This window comes from Galeopterus variegatus, unplaced genomic scaffold (assembly GCF_000696425.1).
Source record: "Galeopterus variegatus unplaced genomic scaffold, G_variegatus-3.0.2 Scaffold4213, whole genome shotgun sequence".
NCBI classification, from domain to species: domain Eukaryota; kingdom Metazoa; phylum Chordata; class Mammalia; order Dermoptera; family Cynocephalidae; genus Galeopterus; species Galeopterus variegatus.
In genome coordinates, this window is record NW_007730324.1 from 68,430 (window position 1) to 88,700 (window position 20,271).

Genomic DNA, 20,271 nt, shown 5'->3' on the forward strand with positions numbered 1-20,271 from the left:
AAAAAAAAAAAAAAAAAAAAAAAAAAAAAAAAAAACACCACAAAAAAAAAAAAAAAAAAAAAAAAAAGGCGGGGGGGGGGAGGGGAAGAAGATATAACAACTACAATTTCTTTGAAGGTGTTACAACAAGCAAACGGAAAGGACATTCTCGGGTGGGAGGGGGGAGAGGGAGGAGGGATGGAGGTTTCGGTGATGGGTCATAATAATCAACCACATTGTATATTGACAAAATAAAAAAAAAAAAAGGTGGTCATGGGAATGGTTCTGAGGGCTTTAAAAAGAGAGTGCAGGAGGAGCTTGCTCTCTCTGTTTCTGCTTTGCCTTTTTCACAATGTGATGCCTTGCTATCACTGAAGTCACCACCAAAGAAAGCCTTCACCAGATATGTTCCCTGAACTTTGGACTTAGATACAGAAGAAATCCCAGCCTTTGAAACTGTAAGCAATAAGTTTCATTTTCTTTATAAATTACCCAGTTTCTTGAATTTTGCTATGACCAACAGAAATGGACTAATATAATATCACTACCAAAAGCAATCTATAGATTCAATGCAATCCCTATCAAAACACGAATGACATTCTTCACAGAAATAAAAAAGACAATTCTAAAATTCATATGAAACTACAAAAGACCCTGAATAGGTAAAGCAATCCTGATCAGAAAGAACAAGGTTGGAGGCATCATACTACCTGACTTCAAAATACCCTACAAAGGTATAGTAACCCAAACAGCATTGTATTGGCATAAAAACAGACATGCAGACCAATAAAACAGAAATTTAGAGAACCCAGAAATAAAGTCGTGTATTTACAGTCAACTGATTTTTGACAAAGGTGCCAAGAATATACATACACTGGGGAAAGGATAGTATCTTCAATAAATGGTGCTGGGAAAACTGAATGAATATCTATATACAGAAGAATGAAACTAGACTCCTGTCTCTTACCACATACAAAAATCAACTCAAAATGGATTAAAGACTTAAATGTAAGACCTGAAATCATGAAAACTGCTAAAAGAAAACATACGGCAATACTTCAGGACATCGGGTTGGGCAAAGATTTTATGAAGGGGACCTCAAAAGCAAAGGTGACAAAGCAGAAATAGTCAAATGGGATTATGTCAAACTAAAAAACTTATGTACAGCAGAGGAAAAAAAGAGTGAAGAGACAACATGCAGAAGGGGAGAAAACGTTAGCAAACTGTGCATCCAACAAGGGATATACAAGAAACGTAAACAACTCAACAGCAAAAAAATCCCTAATAAACTGATCAAATAATGGGCAAATGAGCTGAATAGATATTTCTCAAAAGAAGACATACACATGGCCAGGAAGTATATAAAAAAGTGCTCAACATCACTAAATCAAAACCACAGTATCATCTCACTACAGTTAGAATGGCTATTATAAAAAAAGAAAATAAATGCTGATGGAGATGTGGAGAAAGGCGAACTCTTATACACTGTTCGGGGGAATGTAAATTAGTATAGCCATTATGGAAAATAGTTGGGAGGTTCCTTTAAAAATGACAAATAAAATGATTGGTATGATCTGGCAATTCCACTACTGGATATATACACAAAGAAAAGGAAATCAGTATATCAAAGAGATATTTGCACTCCCGTGTTTACTGCAGCACTATTCACAACAGTCAAGATACAGAGTCAACACCAGTGTCCATCAATGGATGAATGAATAAAGAAACTGACATATATACATAATAGAATACTATTCACCCATTAAAAAAGAATGAAATCCTGTCATTCGCGACAACCTGGATGAGCTTGGAAAACATCATGTTAAGCAAAGTAAGCCAGAACAGTAGGAGAATTACCCCATGTTCTCACTCATATGTGGAAGCCAAGAAAGTTGACCACATAGAACTAGAGAGGAGAATGAGTTACCAGAGCCTGAAAAGGGGAGGGGGGAGAGGGGATAGTGAGAGATTGGTTAATGTATTAAGAGACACAAAATTACAACAAGAGAGGAGGAATAATATCTAGTGTTCTATAGCACTGTAGGGTGACTATAATTAACAATTTATTGTATACTTTCAATTAGTTAGAAGAGAGGATCTGAATGTTCCCAACACAAAGAAATGATAAATGTTTGAGGTAATGGGGGAAAAAAAAATCAGTGGATGCCAGGGTTTCAGGGGAGGAGAGATGGGGGAGGAATGAACAGGTGAAGCACGCAGGATTTTTAGAGCAGCAAAACTATTCTGTATGATACTGTAATGGAGAATACATGACAGCAGGCATCTGCAAAACCCATAAAACTGTACAACACAAAGAAGGGTCCCTAATGTAAAACCGAGCTAATAATAGTATATCAATTTTGGTGGTGGGAGAGGGTGTGGAAATCATCTTGTAGTTTCTGCTCAATTTCTCTATAAACCTAAAAGTGTTCTAAAGATAAAGTGTACTTCTTAGGGGAAAAAAAGAATATTTTAAGTAGCTTTATTTACAACAGTCAAAAACTGCAAATATATCCAAAAGTCATTTGGAAAATACATAGACAAATTGAGGTAAATCCACATAATGGAATACTATTCAGCAATAAAGAAGAATGAATTAATGGTACATTCAACTACATGGACAGATCTCAAAACACTGGTGAGCAAAAGAAGCCAGACACAAGAGTAAATACAGTACTTGTAACAGTACTTGCATCACTCTATTCATATTAAGTTCAAAAACCAGTAAAATTATGCTATTAGAAATCAAAACAGTGATTGTGTATGGAGGAGGGTAAGGGGTGAGTGGAATGGGGGCATGAGGATTGTGCTGATGGAATTGATCTCCGTCTTAAATGCTGTGTTGGTTGCATAGATGTTCATGTTTACCAAACCTCACTGAAATGGTTATTTACTACAATTTTTTTTAATGAAAGACTGGTTTAAAAATATCTCAGGCTACAGGTCAAATCTCAACTTAATATAGGAAAGAGCTAATTATTTTCAAAAGGAAATCTTTTCAGCGAGCAAAGGAAGAACTGCTCACTGTCTGTAAGTGAATAAATGCATCAGCAAATGCATTTATTTACATATATTCTTTAGGATTTGAGATAAGGTTTTTGGGTTACAGAATCTAAAAAGTTAGAAGAAGCAATACCTATCTAATTTCTTTACCAATTATGACCTTAACAATTGCTATCATCCAGTATTTTCTCTGTATATACCCTCTATATACCAAGACCTTAGCACAAGGGAAATACAGTGGAAAATAATTTAAAACCAAATAGTAGATTGTAAGATTGACTTCTAGGTTTAACTGAGAACACATATGCCCTTCCCAGAGCTCCAGCAAAATATCTGCTAATTAGCAGGCAAAGAGTAGTCTCAAGAGCTTCTAGGGGAGATAATGATGAGGATGGTGACAGTGATTAACATTTAAAAAGCTCTTCTAACACAACAGGCACTTTGCTAGCTAGCTACCTTGCCATGTAATCACTGAATCCTTGAGGCAGACACTACTAGTATATCCATTTTACAGATAAACAACCTAAAACAGTGAAAATTAAGTGATTTGTCCGAGATCACATATCTGATACACAGCAGCATACAAAATAGGGCTTAAGATATACCTGACCTTAAAGACTACATATTTAACTACTATGCTATGTAATCCTAGATTAAAACTGTGGTCTTTTAAACTGTAGTTTACTTTTTTTCTGAAAGGTCTAAGCTGTTGGCTTAGAAATATTGAACTACCAAGTAATGACACTCATTTCTAAAGTACCTTCTAAATATATCTGCCTATTTTTTAGAAGTCAAACCCACATTACAAAGAATGAAGGAAATGTGATGCTTCGCATCTTAAAAAGAGCAATTTATAACAACAAAAAAGAATAATCTCAAATTTCCACTCTTCTGCATTACCATCACAGCTCTGTTTTAGCTTACTTTTGAAAAATTTCTGAATCACCAAAAGAATGCCTGGCAAGTCCCCTTTACTCAGAAATAACCAATAAAGAGGGGAGGGAAAGACAGAGGCTGGCCAACCCTATCAATTACAATACAATGAATATTAAAGTACAGACACATGAAGACAGCCTTTAACTTCTACATCTGGCCTGAGGCTGATGACTTTTAAACAAAATATAGGAGAAACTGGAATGACAAATGGGATGGTCAATGGAGGAATCTAAAGTTGCCAAATCATTTTAATACTATAATTATTCAAGCAATGATTCTTCTTATATTTAGCCCAGAATAATGTACTTGATTGTAATGAAGCCAATTTATACAGGAGTGCTTTATTTACATATGACCCATAACTAGTCTTAGCCTTGAGGTCAGAGGCATGAATCAGAATAACTGAATACAGAGAAACACAATAAGAACCATTAACAAAAAGGTGTTTAAAAGATGTCCCAGAACAATTCAGAACAAGGTAGAAAAGATGTCAACCATTAAAGACAGAGTTGATACAAGTATTAGAAGGACAGTTTATGCCAGGTACTTTCATTCTTAATACTCAGTAAACAAAACCCTGAGAATAAGCCAGAAAAACCTGTAGGTATATAGTTTCTTTCCTAGAAATTTTCTGGAGATGATAAAATCAATTTAATAATAGCTAAGTGCTCGTAATATTTTTTAAGGTATTAGGTATTAACTCATTTAATACCCCGAAATACTGCATAAGATAGGTACTGTAATATCTCCATTTTACTAATATGAAACTGAAGCAGAGAGTAACTTCCCCAGTCACAGAGTCAGCTAATGGCACAGCCGTGACTCAAATTTCAACAGTCTCACCACAAAGCCTGCTGTCTTTACCCAATATTATGTCTTGAGTTTTACCCCTATTTAATACTCCTTCCTGAGTCAAACAAAGTTGAAAGTTTAAAACAGGAAAAATAAATCCTGCAAAAAATAAGTGAAAATTTCTTCTTAAATACCATTCTCTAAGTTTAGTTCCCAGAGGTTTCTTTTTTCTTTTTTTTATGATGATGATGGGAAAGAAAAAGAGATTAAAGGGAATAAATAAAGAACTGGTACTGTAGTGGGAAGGGCCACAAATATAAGAGATGAGCAGATCATTTTATGTGGTAATAATGCCAGAACAATCTTCAGCAATATATCCAAATGTTAAAATCTGTCAAAAAAAATTACATTAATCTCCTTGACAGTAGGTGCTATATATTACTCACCTTAGTACTCCACACCTAGCAATATACAACAGACAATAGATTGATATTTTAACAATACACTTACCTGTGAAAGATCTGGTATATCACCTCTGTCAATTCCAACTTGCTGTAAGAAGAAACAGCATTGTATTTAACAGATAAACTATAATAAAGATGTTTTATAAATAAAAACTGGGCATTAACATTTATTGCAAGTTCAGTTAATATTTCAGACAGACTTCTTAAAAATCAGAAAAATATTTCATCTCCAAAGACATCACTCTGTATTTCTAATGGCTTAGATATTACTTGATGGCTCTAAAAGTTTTAACATCAGGAGAACTAGAATTGGAAATTCATCAAGTCTATTTAGTTACCATCACATGTCTTCTGACCACCTAAATAGGATACCTTGTTACAATCTGAAAAATCCATTTCTTCTATGTGTCATATGATAAAAACACTACAGAGCAAGAACAAGAATAGCTAACCATGAACAAGTTCGTTGGGGAATAAAAAGAAGTTGAGAAATTAACCTGATAGCATCAACTTTGTTTTTCTCCATAAAATATACCTTCCCTGGCAACTACCATAGGTGAAACTTTTAAAAACTTATGTTCAGTTAGGTAGGCTGGGTTTTATACAAACATCAAGTGATATCAAACCAGGATATAACTGTCTCCACAAAGCAATCTCAATACACTCTCATAATGCACTAGGTAATTTCCAGCAAAAAAGAAATTAATTTATAATCAGATGTTAACAGCTAATCACTGCCTGATACATTTGTCCCCTTCAAACACATCTGAAGAGGTTAGTCTTGCAAGAACTAAAGTCTCTTAATGAAGCTGTAAGAACAAAGACAGTCTCGTGACAAAATATTTTGGGGCAGGAGAGTCGTCATATTTTTTAGATCATGTGGAGCAGATGGTCTATCACACGTCAGAGTAAGATAAGCAGATCTAGAGGTAATGGAGGCCTTAAAATTTAAGTCAGTAACTATAACTACTGAATGTAAAGATCATAAGAGGCCAAAGGGGAAAGTGAACAGATTACAACTTATTTAAAGAATTTACTGGAATCTCAGCATAAACACTACCTTCTTCTGGTGTTAGTATGTGACTGACCTTAAAGAAATAGAAAAAAACCACTGATTTTTCCTTGAAAGATCTTTAAATACATAATAAACTTCAGTAGATTTCATAAAAGAGCTAATTAACAAAAAAGCTATTTTCTTCAAAGTTCTCACCATTGTGTTCTATCTTATTCCATCTGTTGCAGAATAAAATATCACTACAGTAATAGAGCCTAGAATTACTAACTTGCTAGTTCCAGAGGAACTACTTTGGAGTAATCAAATTATCCTAGGAAGACATCACTCATAGGGACAGTGAAGAAAGGGAAAACAAACAAAAAATTTTAACAAGATAATGCCTGCAAGCATTACCACAACTTCCTTCTGTGACGATTTCAGAAAGTTATTTTTTAAACAAATTTGCAATATTAGATTATCCTATAAACCTACATTCATGGTTTTTTTAATCAACAATAAACAATAAATATACAAAATTCACTTCTATAGGGGAACAAAAACATTTTAAACTATATGTCTCCATTTGCAAATGTCACTGGAGAAAAGGGGCTTGCACTGACACTGAATATTCTCTACCACATTTAACAAAATAAGCCTGCTCAAATAAATGGTTAATTCCAAACATAAAAATCACTGCCACAGAGCTGGCTTAGCTCACTTGGTTACAGCACGTTATTGACAACATCAAGGTCAAGGGTTCGGATCCCCATACTGGCCAGCCACCATAAAAAAAAAAACAAAAAAATAAAAAAATAAAATAAAATCACTGCCACCGCTGTATGCCACCTACCTAATTTTCTAGGGAAGTAAATAATGTAAAACAGATTACCTTTCAATATTCAATACTGAATTATGTACGCACATAAATTTTATTCAATAGTATATTCATATCACAGCACAGAATTCAGTATAGTATATTAATATGATTGAATACGATGGTACTTCAAAAAGTTTGTGGAAACAATTACAATTCCTTGAAGTTGATATGACAAATGAACAGATATGAGGTTGTTGGGAGGGAGGGGGGAGAGGGAGGAGGGAGGACCACAATAATCAACTACATTGTATATTGACAAAATAAAATTAAAAAATAAAAATTAAAAAAAAAAGTTTGTGGAAAATCAGAATTAAAAGATAATATGAATCTTTCCATGAACTTTCTGAAGTACCCTTGCATATACTTCACTACCTTTAAGATATTTCTTTCATTTGGATAATGGGTGATTTCTTCAAAATCCAAAAAGCAAGTTAGGAGGCAAAGTCACTTAAAGACACTTTACCTCTGCAACTTTGAGAAACTCTGAGATTCTTGTCATCCTAGTCAGGAACTTCTTATAGATGTCAAGACCTTCTTTGCACTGGTTCTTTTTCATGTCAAAATATTTTTCTGCCAAAAGTAAGTTTAAACATACCTTTATTCACATAAAAATACTTGAAAAAGAAAAAAGACTAAGTAATAGCTACAAAGAGATCATATAGGTCTCTCAGAGAACACAGAAATCCTACAAAAAAAAAAAAAATCAGTGTTAAATTAGTGTAGGTGTTTAAAGCAAATTAGAATAGAGGTGTTATTACATCAAGAATAGAAAAATTACCTGACTTTATTCATAGTACTAGTTTGTTCCACAATTATTCTTCCCTATAATTCCCTAAATATATATTTGCATATAAATACATCACACTTTACTCCATTTAAAGCAGCACTAGCATCTATTTCTGAATATTCTTACTAACAGTATATTAAGATGGCAACTTTACTATGTCCAAATATCACTTGGGAAAGCTCATTTAAATTTATTATATAAACATTAAAGAGCTTATTTATACCAATCATTGGATCGAAGATAATGCCTTCCTAAGCTTCATAGAAAAGAAAACCCTTCATTTTACAATTGTAAAAAAAAATAAGCCCAATTTCCCTATCCACATGAAATTAAAGCATCCCTAAATATATGAAAGCCAGATTTAAATAAATACTTTTTTAAAAGGGCGTTGGGAGGATGGAGAGAGAATGAGCACATTAGAGGTAAATATACTTAACATCTGACACCTGGTACTTTGGCACCGTTTACAGACACTTCCTTGTCTACTTCATCCAAATCCCACACAAATAAGTGAGTATTTCTAAGCAAAATTAACTGTACTCACATATACTGAATACACAATAAACCACCATAAATTCTTAAAATTCCTCAAAAGTAAAAGGCGCTCTTAATTTTACAAAGTTCATTACAAAGTAAATTACGAGGAAATAAGATTTTTCTGGGACAACTAATTTTGATTTTTTTCCTTTTTTTTTGTTGTGGTAAAATACACGTAACATAAAATTTACTACCTTAATCCAATTTAATTTTTAAGGCATTTTTATATTTCTAAAAATTAATAAAATGGATAGGAAAAAACATACATGTCTAAAAAATATAATGTTCACCTAGCTGAACATTCTGATTTTTACAATAAGTATTTAATCACTTGCATATATAATCAGGTGTAAAATTCTTTTCTCCAAATTGTTACAATGAATGAATGAATATACCTCAATGAATTTTTAGGCAGCTTTAAGTAATAATAACTCAATCTATATTATTTAATATGACACAAGATAAGAAATAAAATGTTATTAGGATACAGCAGTATTTACCCAACAGGTTAATAATTCCTTCATTGTATGCTGCAAACAGTCTAATCGCATCTTTGAACAGGAGCATAAAGGCAGCATTTATTACCCCATTTGTAAGTTCATTGCTATTAACCTGGGGAAAAATTGGAAAATGAGATTAGCCAACCTTGTGTTTTAAATGACACTGACAAACAGACTACCTTCACATTAAAATATAGTAAATTATAACATTTAGGCATATTGGAGAAAAAAGACATTTATTTTCTCTAATACATAAATAGCCAAATAGTACAGAAACCTTAGTAAAGAGTTCAGGTTTGTGTAAAAGCCACAGGCAAACAAAAATCCTACAACATTCCATTTAGTTCAGAAATATGTCATTGAGGACAAAAGTGATGTCATTTAGGATTTAACTATTGAAATCCCTAGGCTATATCTGAAAAGTCTTTTAATTATAAGTTCATCTCAACATTAAATACTTCTAATTGCAAAATGAAGCCCATTTCTAGGTGGTACACTTTTACTCATGAAATGTTTACTGAATATTCTAAAATCAGTATTTATTAAATGACTACTACAATTACTAAGGCACTGAGCTAAGGTAGGTGGAAGGTATGTATTTTTTAAAAATATACCTTTTCCCAATATTAGAAACAAACTCACCTTTAAAATGGTAATGATAATAGCACTTCTACTCATATGGTGACTGGGAAAGTTAAATGATACAATGATTGTAAAGAGCCAGGAGCAGTAGCTAGCACATAAATGATCAATATTTACTATTATTATTCTTGAATTTTGCTGTAACAAAAAATAGCTCTCATTTATCTATCAAGAATACTGGAAATACCTTTAGTTTTATCTCAAGAAACGAATCAAAAGGATAGATCAAATTAACTCTAAGTTCTTTTTTTAGATAACACAAATATCTAGTACATGAAAATTAACATATGTTAGGTACAGAAAAACATAAGTGCAACATTGAACGGTAAACAACAAGCTGGTGAAAAATGTTTGCAGAACGTGTAACAGGGTTGATTTCCACTATACAGGGAGAATAAAGTAAATGAAAGACAACTTACAAAATAAAAAATACATATGGCTAACAACATGTGAAAAGAAGTTCAACTCCACTTATCAGGTAATTTAAAATATAATGATCAAATTAAATTACTGAAATATCCTTTCTTGACTAGTAGATATCAAAATAATAGATATTACTCAGTGCTGATCAGAATAAAGAAAAACAGGTGCCTATTTTCAGTGACTGGCTCAACTCTTTTAAAGTGCAAGTTGGCAATATTTATTAAAAATTTAAATATTTACATTCTTTGGACTACCAAATTCTTTTTCTAGGCATTAACCCTATAGAAATAGGTTTACAATTGAATAGATACACATACCCCCTTCCCCACTGTTTAGATAAAAAAAATCAGGAAAACTCTAAATATCTATCAATGTGATGATCAGGTAAATTGTTACATACACTGAAGTATAATACAGACATTGAAAACAATAGCTAATTTTATAAAGGTACACACAATATGTTAAGAGAAAAAAATTCACGGTTGGACCCTTTAGAGCCTCAAAACAAAACAAACTAATGCTCTTTAATTACATCAATTCCCTGTATCTTTACAACATGCATCAGCAAAACTTTTTTTTGTAAAGGGCCATATAATAAATATTTTAGACTTTGTGGGCCATATGGTATCTGTCCCAACTACTCAACTCTGCTATTATAACACAAAAGCAGCCACAGACAATATATAAACCAACAAGCCTGGCTGTGTTCCAATAACGCCATTGCAGACATTGAAATTTGAATTTCATATAATTTTCACCTGTCACAAAGTATTCTTTCTCAATTCTTTTCAACCATTTAAAAATGTAAAAACCACTCAGCTCACAAGCCATACAAAAACAGGCAATAGTTTGATAACCCCTGTTCTAGTCTATGAAACACCTACATGATTCATTTATTGAACGCTGAACACTTACTATGTGCCACACATTACTAGGCAATAGGGACAGAGCAGGGAACAAAACAGACCTGGTTTCTGCCTTGAAGACACTTAAAGACCAGCAATTAATAGCACAAGTTAAAGGAAAAATCAATCTCAGCATGAAATTGTCACAGTTTCGTTCACTAACTTGCACTTGCAATCTCTACAATAAAGTATCTTTAGATGCCAAAAAAAAGAACAGAGTTGAAAATGCTAACTTTTAATATATTATAAACAAATGACAAAGCAGGCAACATGGTTCAAGAAATGGTCATTAGGGCCGAGCCCGTGGCGCACTCGGGAGAGTGCGGCGCTGGGAGCGCAGTAGAGCTCCAGCCGCGGGTTTGGATCCTATATACGGATGATGGGTGCGCTCACAGCGCTCACTGGCTGAGCGCGGTGCAGCCAGTCTCAAAAAGGACAAAAAAAAAAAAAAGAAAAGAAATGGTCATTAAAACAAAAATTCGAGGGAACACTGCCTTTGGGTAACTGCTACATAACAGGCTATTATAAGTGCTATTGAACTTCCCTTTATTTCTGAATAACTGTCATGCTTCAAGTCTTACAAAACAGACAAAAGTGAAAAATTACATTGGCTATTCATAAAGAAAATCCTTACACATTTTAAAAATCTAAAAACCATTATCAAAAGAAAGTAGATTTTCAGATCAATCCTTTTACCCCATCACTTTCTTTAGCTTGTATATCCTAAAATTCTAGAAGTAGGAAAGCACCTAAGTAATTAGAGTAAATCTAAAACAATTGTAAAAATAAAAAATAATTTGACGTGGCATAACATCTACAGAAAATCCTTAGCCAAACACGATATTAGTGTGAAAAACTATAGTCTATGAAAACTTGAGAATAAAAACTCCGATCATAATTATTTAAATTTTTTTAAATCATAAATTATAAAAGCATAATCAACTTACATTAAAATCAAGAAGTGCATCCATTTGATTTTGAATAATTGGTACAGTTTTTAGGAGTTTTTCTGTGTTCATTGTTCTCATAACTCCATCAGCCCTGTTATATTAAAAAAAAATTGAATTTGTTATTAAATTTACATTTAGAAATCCCATCTGGTTCTCTACTTACACAGAGAACAAAGTTGCTATGAAACATCACATATTTTTGGGTCATTATTGAACCTGAAAGCTCAAAGAACGCATAGAAAAAACGAAACCAGGCAACACTATATATCCAATATTAAGGTGCTCATTTAAAACTAAAAAGAAAAAGAAGGTTCTTTTTAAAAAAGCAGAAGACAAAAACAAAACTTTACATTACATAGCCAGGTCTACAGTGCACTTTTCACATGAGTCAGTCATCCATCTGATCCTCACAACCACTTGTGTATAAAGGGTAGTTTTAAAGATTTTTTTTCCTAAAAAGGTTCAAATAGAAAAGGATCACTTGCGTCAAGTCACTAAACGGTTAAATATTATGAAGTCAGGAATTGAACTCAAGTCTTCAGAGCACTGTAGTTGAAGTATTTAATTCATAACTTGATCAGCAGTGTCTTGTAATACAGACAATTATAACTAAAACCACTTTATTACAAAATAAAGAATAATTTTACCAGGTCATTCTAATCTGGCTGTTAAAGAGATATTTAAGAGGCTTGTTTTATTAAAATATTCTATTAAAAGGCAGTGTTATTCAACTCTGAACCCCACAAATATGTATAATCAATTATGTTTCAATAAAAAAAATTTATGTCAAATATTTCCAAACAGGTTAGATATTCCTCAAGATTGAGATATACTATCAATACCAAATAAACTAGAATTTTACAAAACCGGTGTAAAAAAAAAAAAACCACTAAAGGTATTGGGGCTAAGATACACAGCTAACAGTAAGTGTTCATTATATATCAGGGTTGGTATTAAGGGCTTAATATTTGTTTTTCAAATCTTCACAAAAACCCTACAGATATTCTTGTCTCATTTTACAGATGATAAAATTTTAGGTTCAGTGAGGTTATATGATTTGTCAAGGTAAGAGAACTAACTAGTCAGTGGTAGGACCATTATGTAAATCCATGTGTATCAGACTCCAAAATAGTGAGTGCTTTTCATAACCTTTTGGCAGAACAGTAAGGCATTTCCAAAAAAATATGTAGGCTTTTCCTAATTTACAAATGACCCATACTTAAAAGTAGCTGCTCTACCCTGAGATATACCATCAACCAGGAAAACAAGCTATGAAAAGCAACAGTACTGCTATGCAGGACACAACAGAGTTTTTTTTTTTTTTTTTGTCTTTTTCCGTGTCCGGCAACGGATTGCAACCCTCAGTGTCGCCCCCATACCGGACCAGGACCAGCAACGGGATCGCAACCCTCGGTGTTGCTCCCGCGCCTCGCTCAGCCAGTGAGCGGGAACCGGTCTGCATGTGGGATCCAAACCCTCAGCGGGAGCGCCACCACACTCCCAAGCGGCGCACTATAGCAGTGTGCCACCGGGCCGGCCCCACAACAGAGTTTAATGAACAAAAAACAATGGATTGCCTTAGGTAGGCAACTGTTGACTAGTTTTAGCCTAACTCTCCCTATGTTAACCCACAAATGCCTGTTCAAGTACTAAATTACCTTGGTTGGTACCAGATACTGGAATTTGGGACGAAGACACCATCTCCTCTTTGAAAGCCTTTCTTTGTTCTCACGCACGTCACACACTAATTTTATCAGTCACCATTAGTTCCCTTTTAATTCTTCCTCTCTTCTTACTCAAATCACTTTTTGACTTTCTGGGCACTTCCCCATAACATAAGACCTAAACATTAGGTCAGTCTTTCTCGGTTAACTTCAACATCTATGTGGATCGACATCTTGATCTCACAGTCCCTTTACAGCAGCCCCTATTCCTATGGTCAGATCCTAATCTTAATGCCCCCAAAGATTTTGAAAAAAAGACTAAATTCAGACCCCTTATTCTATGAAAACAATCTTTTAACCTCCCAGCTGCTTTGGTCAAGTATCCCCAAGGTAAAAATTATTTGGCCTCATCAAAAACTTTAAAGTATCAACTTCACCACTATCCCTTCTCATTTTCACTTTCTTCATCTAGCTAATAATTCCACAGATGGAGGCTGGCCAGTTAGCTCACTTGGGAGAGCATGGTGCTGACAACACAAAGGTCAATGGTTCAGATCCCTGTAACAGCTAGCTGCCCCCAAAATAAATAAATAAATAAATTCCATAGATCATTATTATGATCATTCCCTTGCAAAAACCCTTAACTTTCTTGTGCCTCTTTTCTTCCCTTGTAGTCATTTGGCAAATTCACAACACTGGCTGAGCAAAAACTTAACTCATCCATGCCTGTACACACACAGCTGAGTGCTGGTAAAGAAAACCATGCAACAGAACAAACTGGCAATACTATAAATTCATGATCATCAATATTCAACACTGCCAGCAGTCCTCTTTGCCTTCTCTAGTAAACTCCTCTCCTAAGAATCATCAGACCTCTTTCTACTTCCCTGCTTCCCCACACCCAATAAACAAAACTCTCAGCTCCAAAATATTTCATTCAGAAATAGAAAACAACAAAAACAGATCGTCTGGTCTTCTTGCCACTCAAACTACATCTTTCTGGTCTGCTCCTATTACTATGGAGTAAGTCTATCTCTTTCTATCAAATGTAAATATTACTCACACAGGTATTCTGGATCCCACTCTGTCACAGTCCTATGGTTGTCCTCCCTTTCTCTAACACTGCACTGTCTAAGAACTACCTGCAATGATGAAAATGTTCTATATCTGCCCATTATAATTGATAGCCAGACTACATGTGGCTACTTAGCATCTGAAATGTGACTGATGCAACTGAGGAAATAAACTTTTTACTTCACTTTAATCAATTTAAATTTAAATAGCCATACGAGGCAAGTAGCTACCACATTGACCAGTGTAGTCCATTTATCTGTTCTTTTAAACTCAATCATTCCCATGATTGCAAGCAAAGGCTCTAGAATCATTATTCTTTAAAAACATACACACTCATTCCATTAATCCCCTACTCCCATCCAGCTACCACTTCCCCTGCAGAGTCATGCATACTTATTAAAAGAGCTAACACTTCCTCACTTTCATTTTTCAGTTCATTCTAATATGAACCTCACTCATACCACCCCAGTTAAGTTTCTCTAGGTCACCTGGAAATACCATGTTGCTTCTCCAATGGGTACATTTCTACCTTCATCTGACTGCATCATTCAAAAGTTTCCTTCATTTATGAAATACTCTTACCATTCACTACACCTCTCTCTCCTTGTTTTCTTCCCACATATCACTTGTTCAGTCGCTTTTGTTGGCTCCTCATCCTCTACCTATCCTCTAAAATAGATGTTGATGTATCTCAAGGTATTTCTGGGCCCTTTTTTCTCATTTTATACTTACTGTCCAGGTTATTTGTCATTCCCAAGGCCAAAATTACCAAAATGCCACTGACATATTTATATCACTAGCCTAGAACTTTCCAGTTCCAAGTTAGTATGTCCAATTACCTACTTGATATCTCAATCCGTATGAATCACAGTCATCTCAAAACTACTCTTCCCACACTAAATCCTTAATTCTTTATCACTTCCCTCCAAAATCTTCCCAGTAGAAGAAGCCACCTTCCCAGTGACTTACACCAGAAATTTAGGGGACATTTTTGATTCCTGCCTCTCTCACTAGCCTCTGCATCATTTCTTCCCTAAAAGGATTAATTTTGAGCAATTTAAAGTTGTTACTATATATCAGAATTCAAAGAAACTCAAATAATTTACAAACCCAAACGCTTGAATATGATTCAGACCAAATACATGACAATTCATACTCCATGCACAACACAAGATTTTACAATTTCTTAAATGCATTATAATTAAATTCAGATACTTGCTTCCCAAATATAAGAGAGAAACGGATTAAAGGCTTGCATTCCATGTCCTTATTCACATACAATACCTGGATTGTTCTTTTTCGCTTGTTAAACAACAATGTCTTGTCACTCCAGACTGTACCAATTTAGATTACAAGATAATTCAACATGATGAGTTAATGCTACCAAAAAATGGAAAGCTAAACAAAAAGAAAATAAAGGGACCATTGTTTAACAGCTGAAAAGATAAATCTGTAGGCAATTTATTGGATCCATTTTTCAAAGAACCATTTAATGTGCTGCTTACAAATTCATCTAGTCACCTTTTCAAAAACTATTAAACATCTACTATGTTTAGACACTGGCAAGTCCTGAAGGTAAAAACACAAGTAAGACTATACTGTCCTCCTGGAGGGAACAATGTCATATACAATTTAATAACAGAAATAAGGCTTTCTCAAAGAAATGGTGTTTGAATGAATTCTTGAAGAATGACTAAGAATTCACCAGGAAAAAAAAAAGGGCTTTACAGAAAGAAGTAAGTTTATGTGAGCAAAAAGCTGTTTAACAATTATCTGGGTAGTGATGCATTTTGATTTTTGAATAGCCTATATTTCTATTAAAAAATTATAATTGGCTTCCACTTTTTTTAAAAAACAAAGATATATTCCAAATGAGTCAAAGACTTAGGTGTAAAATACTGAATCCATAAATACAGCCAATGAATACATGAATAGGTAATTGACCATCTGGAAACAGAAAAGCTAACTCTCAGCTTGCTTGAAAGATAAAAGCCATAAAATTAATTATAATTTTGATCATGTTAAGATTTTAAAGGTTTTAATAATGTTAAAAAATGGGGGAAACTATTTGTAACCCATGACAACTTATTTTCCTAATATGCAAAAAGCTTATTGTCATGTGCTAAACATTACATACAATATCTTAATTAATTCTCATAACAATCCTAATAGATAAGTACCATTAACCTCATCACTATTTTACAGATGAAATAACTCAGAGCTAAAGTCAAGGCTTCCCTATTGTGCCACACAATACTAGTATGATAGAAAAAGGTTATACGTGTGCCAAGATATTGATCCTTTAACCCTTCAGCCTCAGCAGTCTTCTCCATTTATCCCAGTGTTCTGTATAAAAAGTATCATGAAAAAAATTAAGAAGCTGATGGATATGTAATAAAAGATCCTCGTTCTTTAGAAAATGCATCAAAGTATTAAGGGATATAAACTATAAAAGGGCATGAAGTATGTAACCTGCTCTCAAATGATTCAGACAAAAAAGTGTGAGTGAATGTGTACGGGTGGGGGGGGGATACGATTAAGCAAATGTAGCAAAATGTTAAAAATGTGATTCTGAGTAAAGTGTATTAAAGTTCTCTGTAATAATCTTGCAACACTGCTGGATGTGAAATTATTTCAAAATACATTTTTTTTTTAAAGTCAGTACTCTGGCTGAAGTATCTTACTAAAATTCTTCATTTCACTGGATTAAAGCTAGAATTCAAACCTAGATTCATCTAAGCCTGTGAGTACTTACCACTATTCAACACAATGAAAAAGAATAAAAAACCCTGGGGCCGGCCCGGTGGCGCACTGGATAAGTGCGCTGCTTGGGAAGCGCGGTGGCGCTCCCGCCCGAGGGTTCGGATCCCACATACAGACCGGTTCCCGCTCACTGGCTGAGCGAGGCGCGGGAGCAACACCGAGGGTTGCGATCCCGTTGCCGGTCCCCGGTCCGGTACGGGGGCAACACTGAGGGTTGCGATCCGTTGCCGGACACGGAAAAAAACAAAAACAAACAAACAAACAAAAAACCCAATAGAGAAATGGGTAAAGGCCATCAGAAGACAATTAACAAAGCACGAATGGTATTTTTAAAAAGGGAGAGAAAGGGGCTCAATATCACCACTTATTCAATTATTCAATCAACCAAAATAAAATTAATACCTAATGAGATACATTTTTTATGACAATGGAAGAATATAGAGAAAGAGGTATTTATAACTCTTATTTAACTTAAGAATTAGGTACAACTTTTATAATGGGTAAGTTAGCATTTTCTGTTAAAATGCTAAATGTATATCTTATAACCCATCAATTCTAAGAATTTATTCAACAGGAAAATTCACTTAAGAATACAACATATGTAAAAGGAATGGTCAATCCATTGCTTTTGTAAGATTAAAAAAAAGGGAATAAATCAAATGTACATCTATAACGTAATTCTACAGCCATTCATAAGAATGAGATGGATCAACATGTACAGACATTGAAAATGTCCAAAATATATAGTAAGGGGGAAGAAAACAGCCTTTGAAGAATGTGATCCAACTTTTATGTAATTTTCTTCATACACATACTTATTTCTGCTTACATACACAGAAATGATTAGATATGCCAAAATGTTAACATTTTTTACAAGTTAGGTTGCTACACTGCCTGAAGTTTTTGAAAGTTTACTAGTTTTCTAAATATAAAAAAAAAATTATCTTCATAAGTAAAACTTTACTATTTATGAGTCATCTCTAAAACTTACAGTCTATGAGGTTTTTACCATGATACAATAAATTTTAATTGCTGTTAAACCCTCAACTTGTACACTATATCCTTTTTCTTTTTACAATCAGACACATATATATTTATGTATGGTACATGTGTGAGTAAAATGGTACTTCTGTGCTTTTTCTTGGTTCACACTCAATTATAGTCTTCCTTGATTTACCCAAATCAATACTAATTTTATTATGCATAATCAAGGGCTATTCTCATCCAATAAAAAAGTTTGCTCAATTAGGTAAGAATTCATCGACTATCCTCAATCTCAAGACTGGCCCCTCAAATTGGGGAGGGGGGAACCCTACTATTTTAAAAATTTATTATTCTGAAATCTACACATAGAACAATTTATAGGTGAAGTATTAACATAAGCCAACTGGAAAACTGTTTATTAGACAGGACACAGGGGTTAAGAATCAGAATTCTAGTATGAACCTCTCCATCACAATCTTCAACAAAGTGCCTAAATATATGAAACAAAACCTGTAGCACTTAGTTTTGGTAAATTCCAAAATAATCACCTCCTGATAGAATACTTAGGATCGGCTTTAAAATTTCTTGCACAACTAAGAGGTTACATCTACATTTTTATTAAATTTTCTACTTTCATCTAATAATTTAAAATTTCTCTTTTTTTTTTCGTGTCCGGCAACAGATCGCAACCCTCAGTGTCGCGCCCGTACCGTACCGGACCGGGACCAGCAACGGGATCGCAACCCTTGGTGTTGCGCCCACCCCTCGCTCAGCCAGTGAGCGGGAGCCGGTCTGTATGTGGGATCCGAACCCTCGGCGGGAGCGCCGCCGCGCTCCCAAGCGGCGCACTGTAGCAGTGCGCCACTGGGCCGGCCCACAATTTAAAATTTCAAGAGAACAATTTAAAAGAACATTTCTTTTTTTTTTTCCTTTTTGTCTTTTTTTTTTTCGTGTCCGGCAACGGATTGCAACCCTCGGTGTCGCGCCCATACTGGACCGGGACCGGCAACGGGATCGCAACCCTCGGTGTTGCGCCTGCACTTCGCTCACCCAGTGAGCAGGAACCAGTCTGTATGTGGGATCCGAACCCTCGGCGGGAGCGCCGCCGCGCTCCCAAGCGGCGCACTGTAGCAGTGCGCCACTGGGCCGGCCCACAATTTAAAATTTCAAGAGAACAATTTAAAAGAACATTTCAATTGCTTAAATCTCTGGGCTCTTTGAGTAGCAGGGCCACTCAGAATGGCATTCACCAGAATATTTCTACAGATGCCAGGTTCCTCTCAGGGCAGGCTTTCATAGTTGCAAGGGTCATCACTGTCCCTTAAGGATGTCTTTGGTGACTATTTCCTGAGGTCTCACCATATATCCCAGGAAAAAATCTGCCTATCAGGCATTATCAGGTATAGAATCATTGATTTTATCATTCATGTGATTAGTTCATATGCTAAAATGACTGTTATTTAAGGGCGCATAAAAACTAAATTCATCTTCTACGTTCAAGATTAAAAGAAACCTTAAATATGAAACAGTACTTGAAGAAATGAAAGAAGATCCAAATAAACAGAAAGACATCCCATGTTTACGGATTAGAAACTTAACGAGTTAAGATGGCAATACTTCCCAAATGGATCTATAGATTCAATGCAATCCCTATCAAAATTCCAGCTGCCTTTTCTACAGAAATTGACAAGCTAATAGTAAATTCATATGGGAATGCGAGGGCCAACAATAGCCAAAACAATTTTTCAAAAAAAAGATAAGAGTTCCCAATTTTAAAACTTACAACAACAGTAATCAAGACAGTATGGTACTGGCATAAGGATAAACATACAGATTCACAGAACTAAAGATCAACAGAACAGAACTGAGAGTCCAGAAATTAACCCTTATATTTATTTATGGTCAATTCGTTTTCAACAATGATGGTAAGATCATACAATGGAAAAAGAATAGTCTCCATAAAATGGTGCTGGGACAACTGGATATCTACATAAAAA

General features: G+C 34.6%; 1 protein-coding gene across 4 annotated transcripts in view; it reads right to left on the bottom strand.

Annotated features, from left to right (window-relative positions):
• Window positions 1-20,271, bottom strand: part of PICALM (phosphatidylinositol binding clathrin assembly protein) — a 113,175-nt gene that overhangs the window by 50,742 nt on the left and 42,162 nt on the right. For all 4 annotated transcript variants that reach the window (XM_008587012.1, XM_008587015.1, XM_008587014.1 and 1 more), the window contains exons 5-8: window positions 11,787-11,880; window positions 8,870-8,981; window positions 7,509-7,615; window positions 5,221-5,262 (exon numbers count right to left, since the gene is read on the bottom strand). In XM_008587012.1, the coding sequence (XP_008585234.1) occupies window positions 5,221-5,262; window positions 7,509-7,615; window positions 8,870-8,981; window positions 11,787-11,880 (355 nt within the window). The remainder of the gene's footprint in view (window positions 1-5,220; window positions 5,263-7,508; window positions 7,616-8,869; window positions 8,982-11,786; window positions 11,881-20,271) is intronic.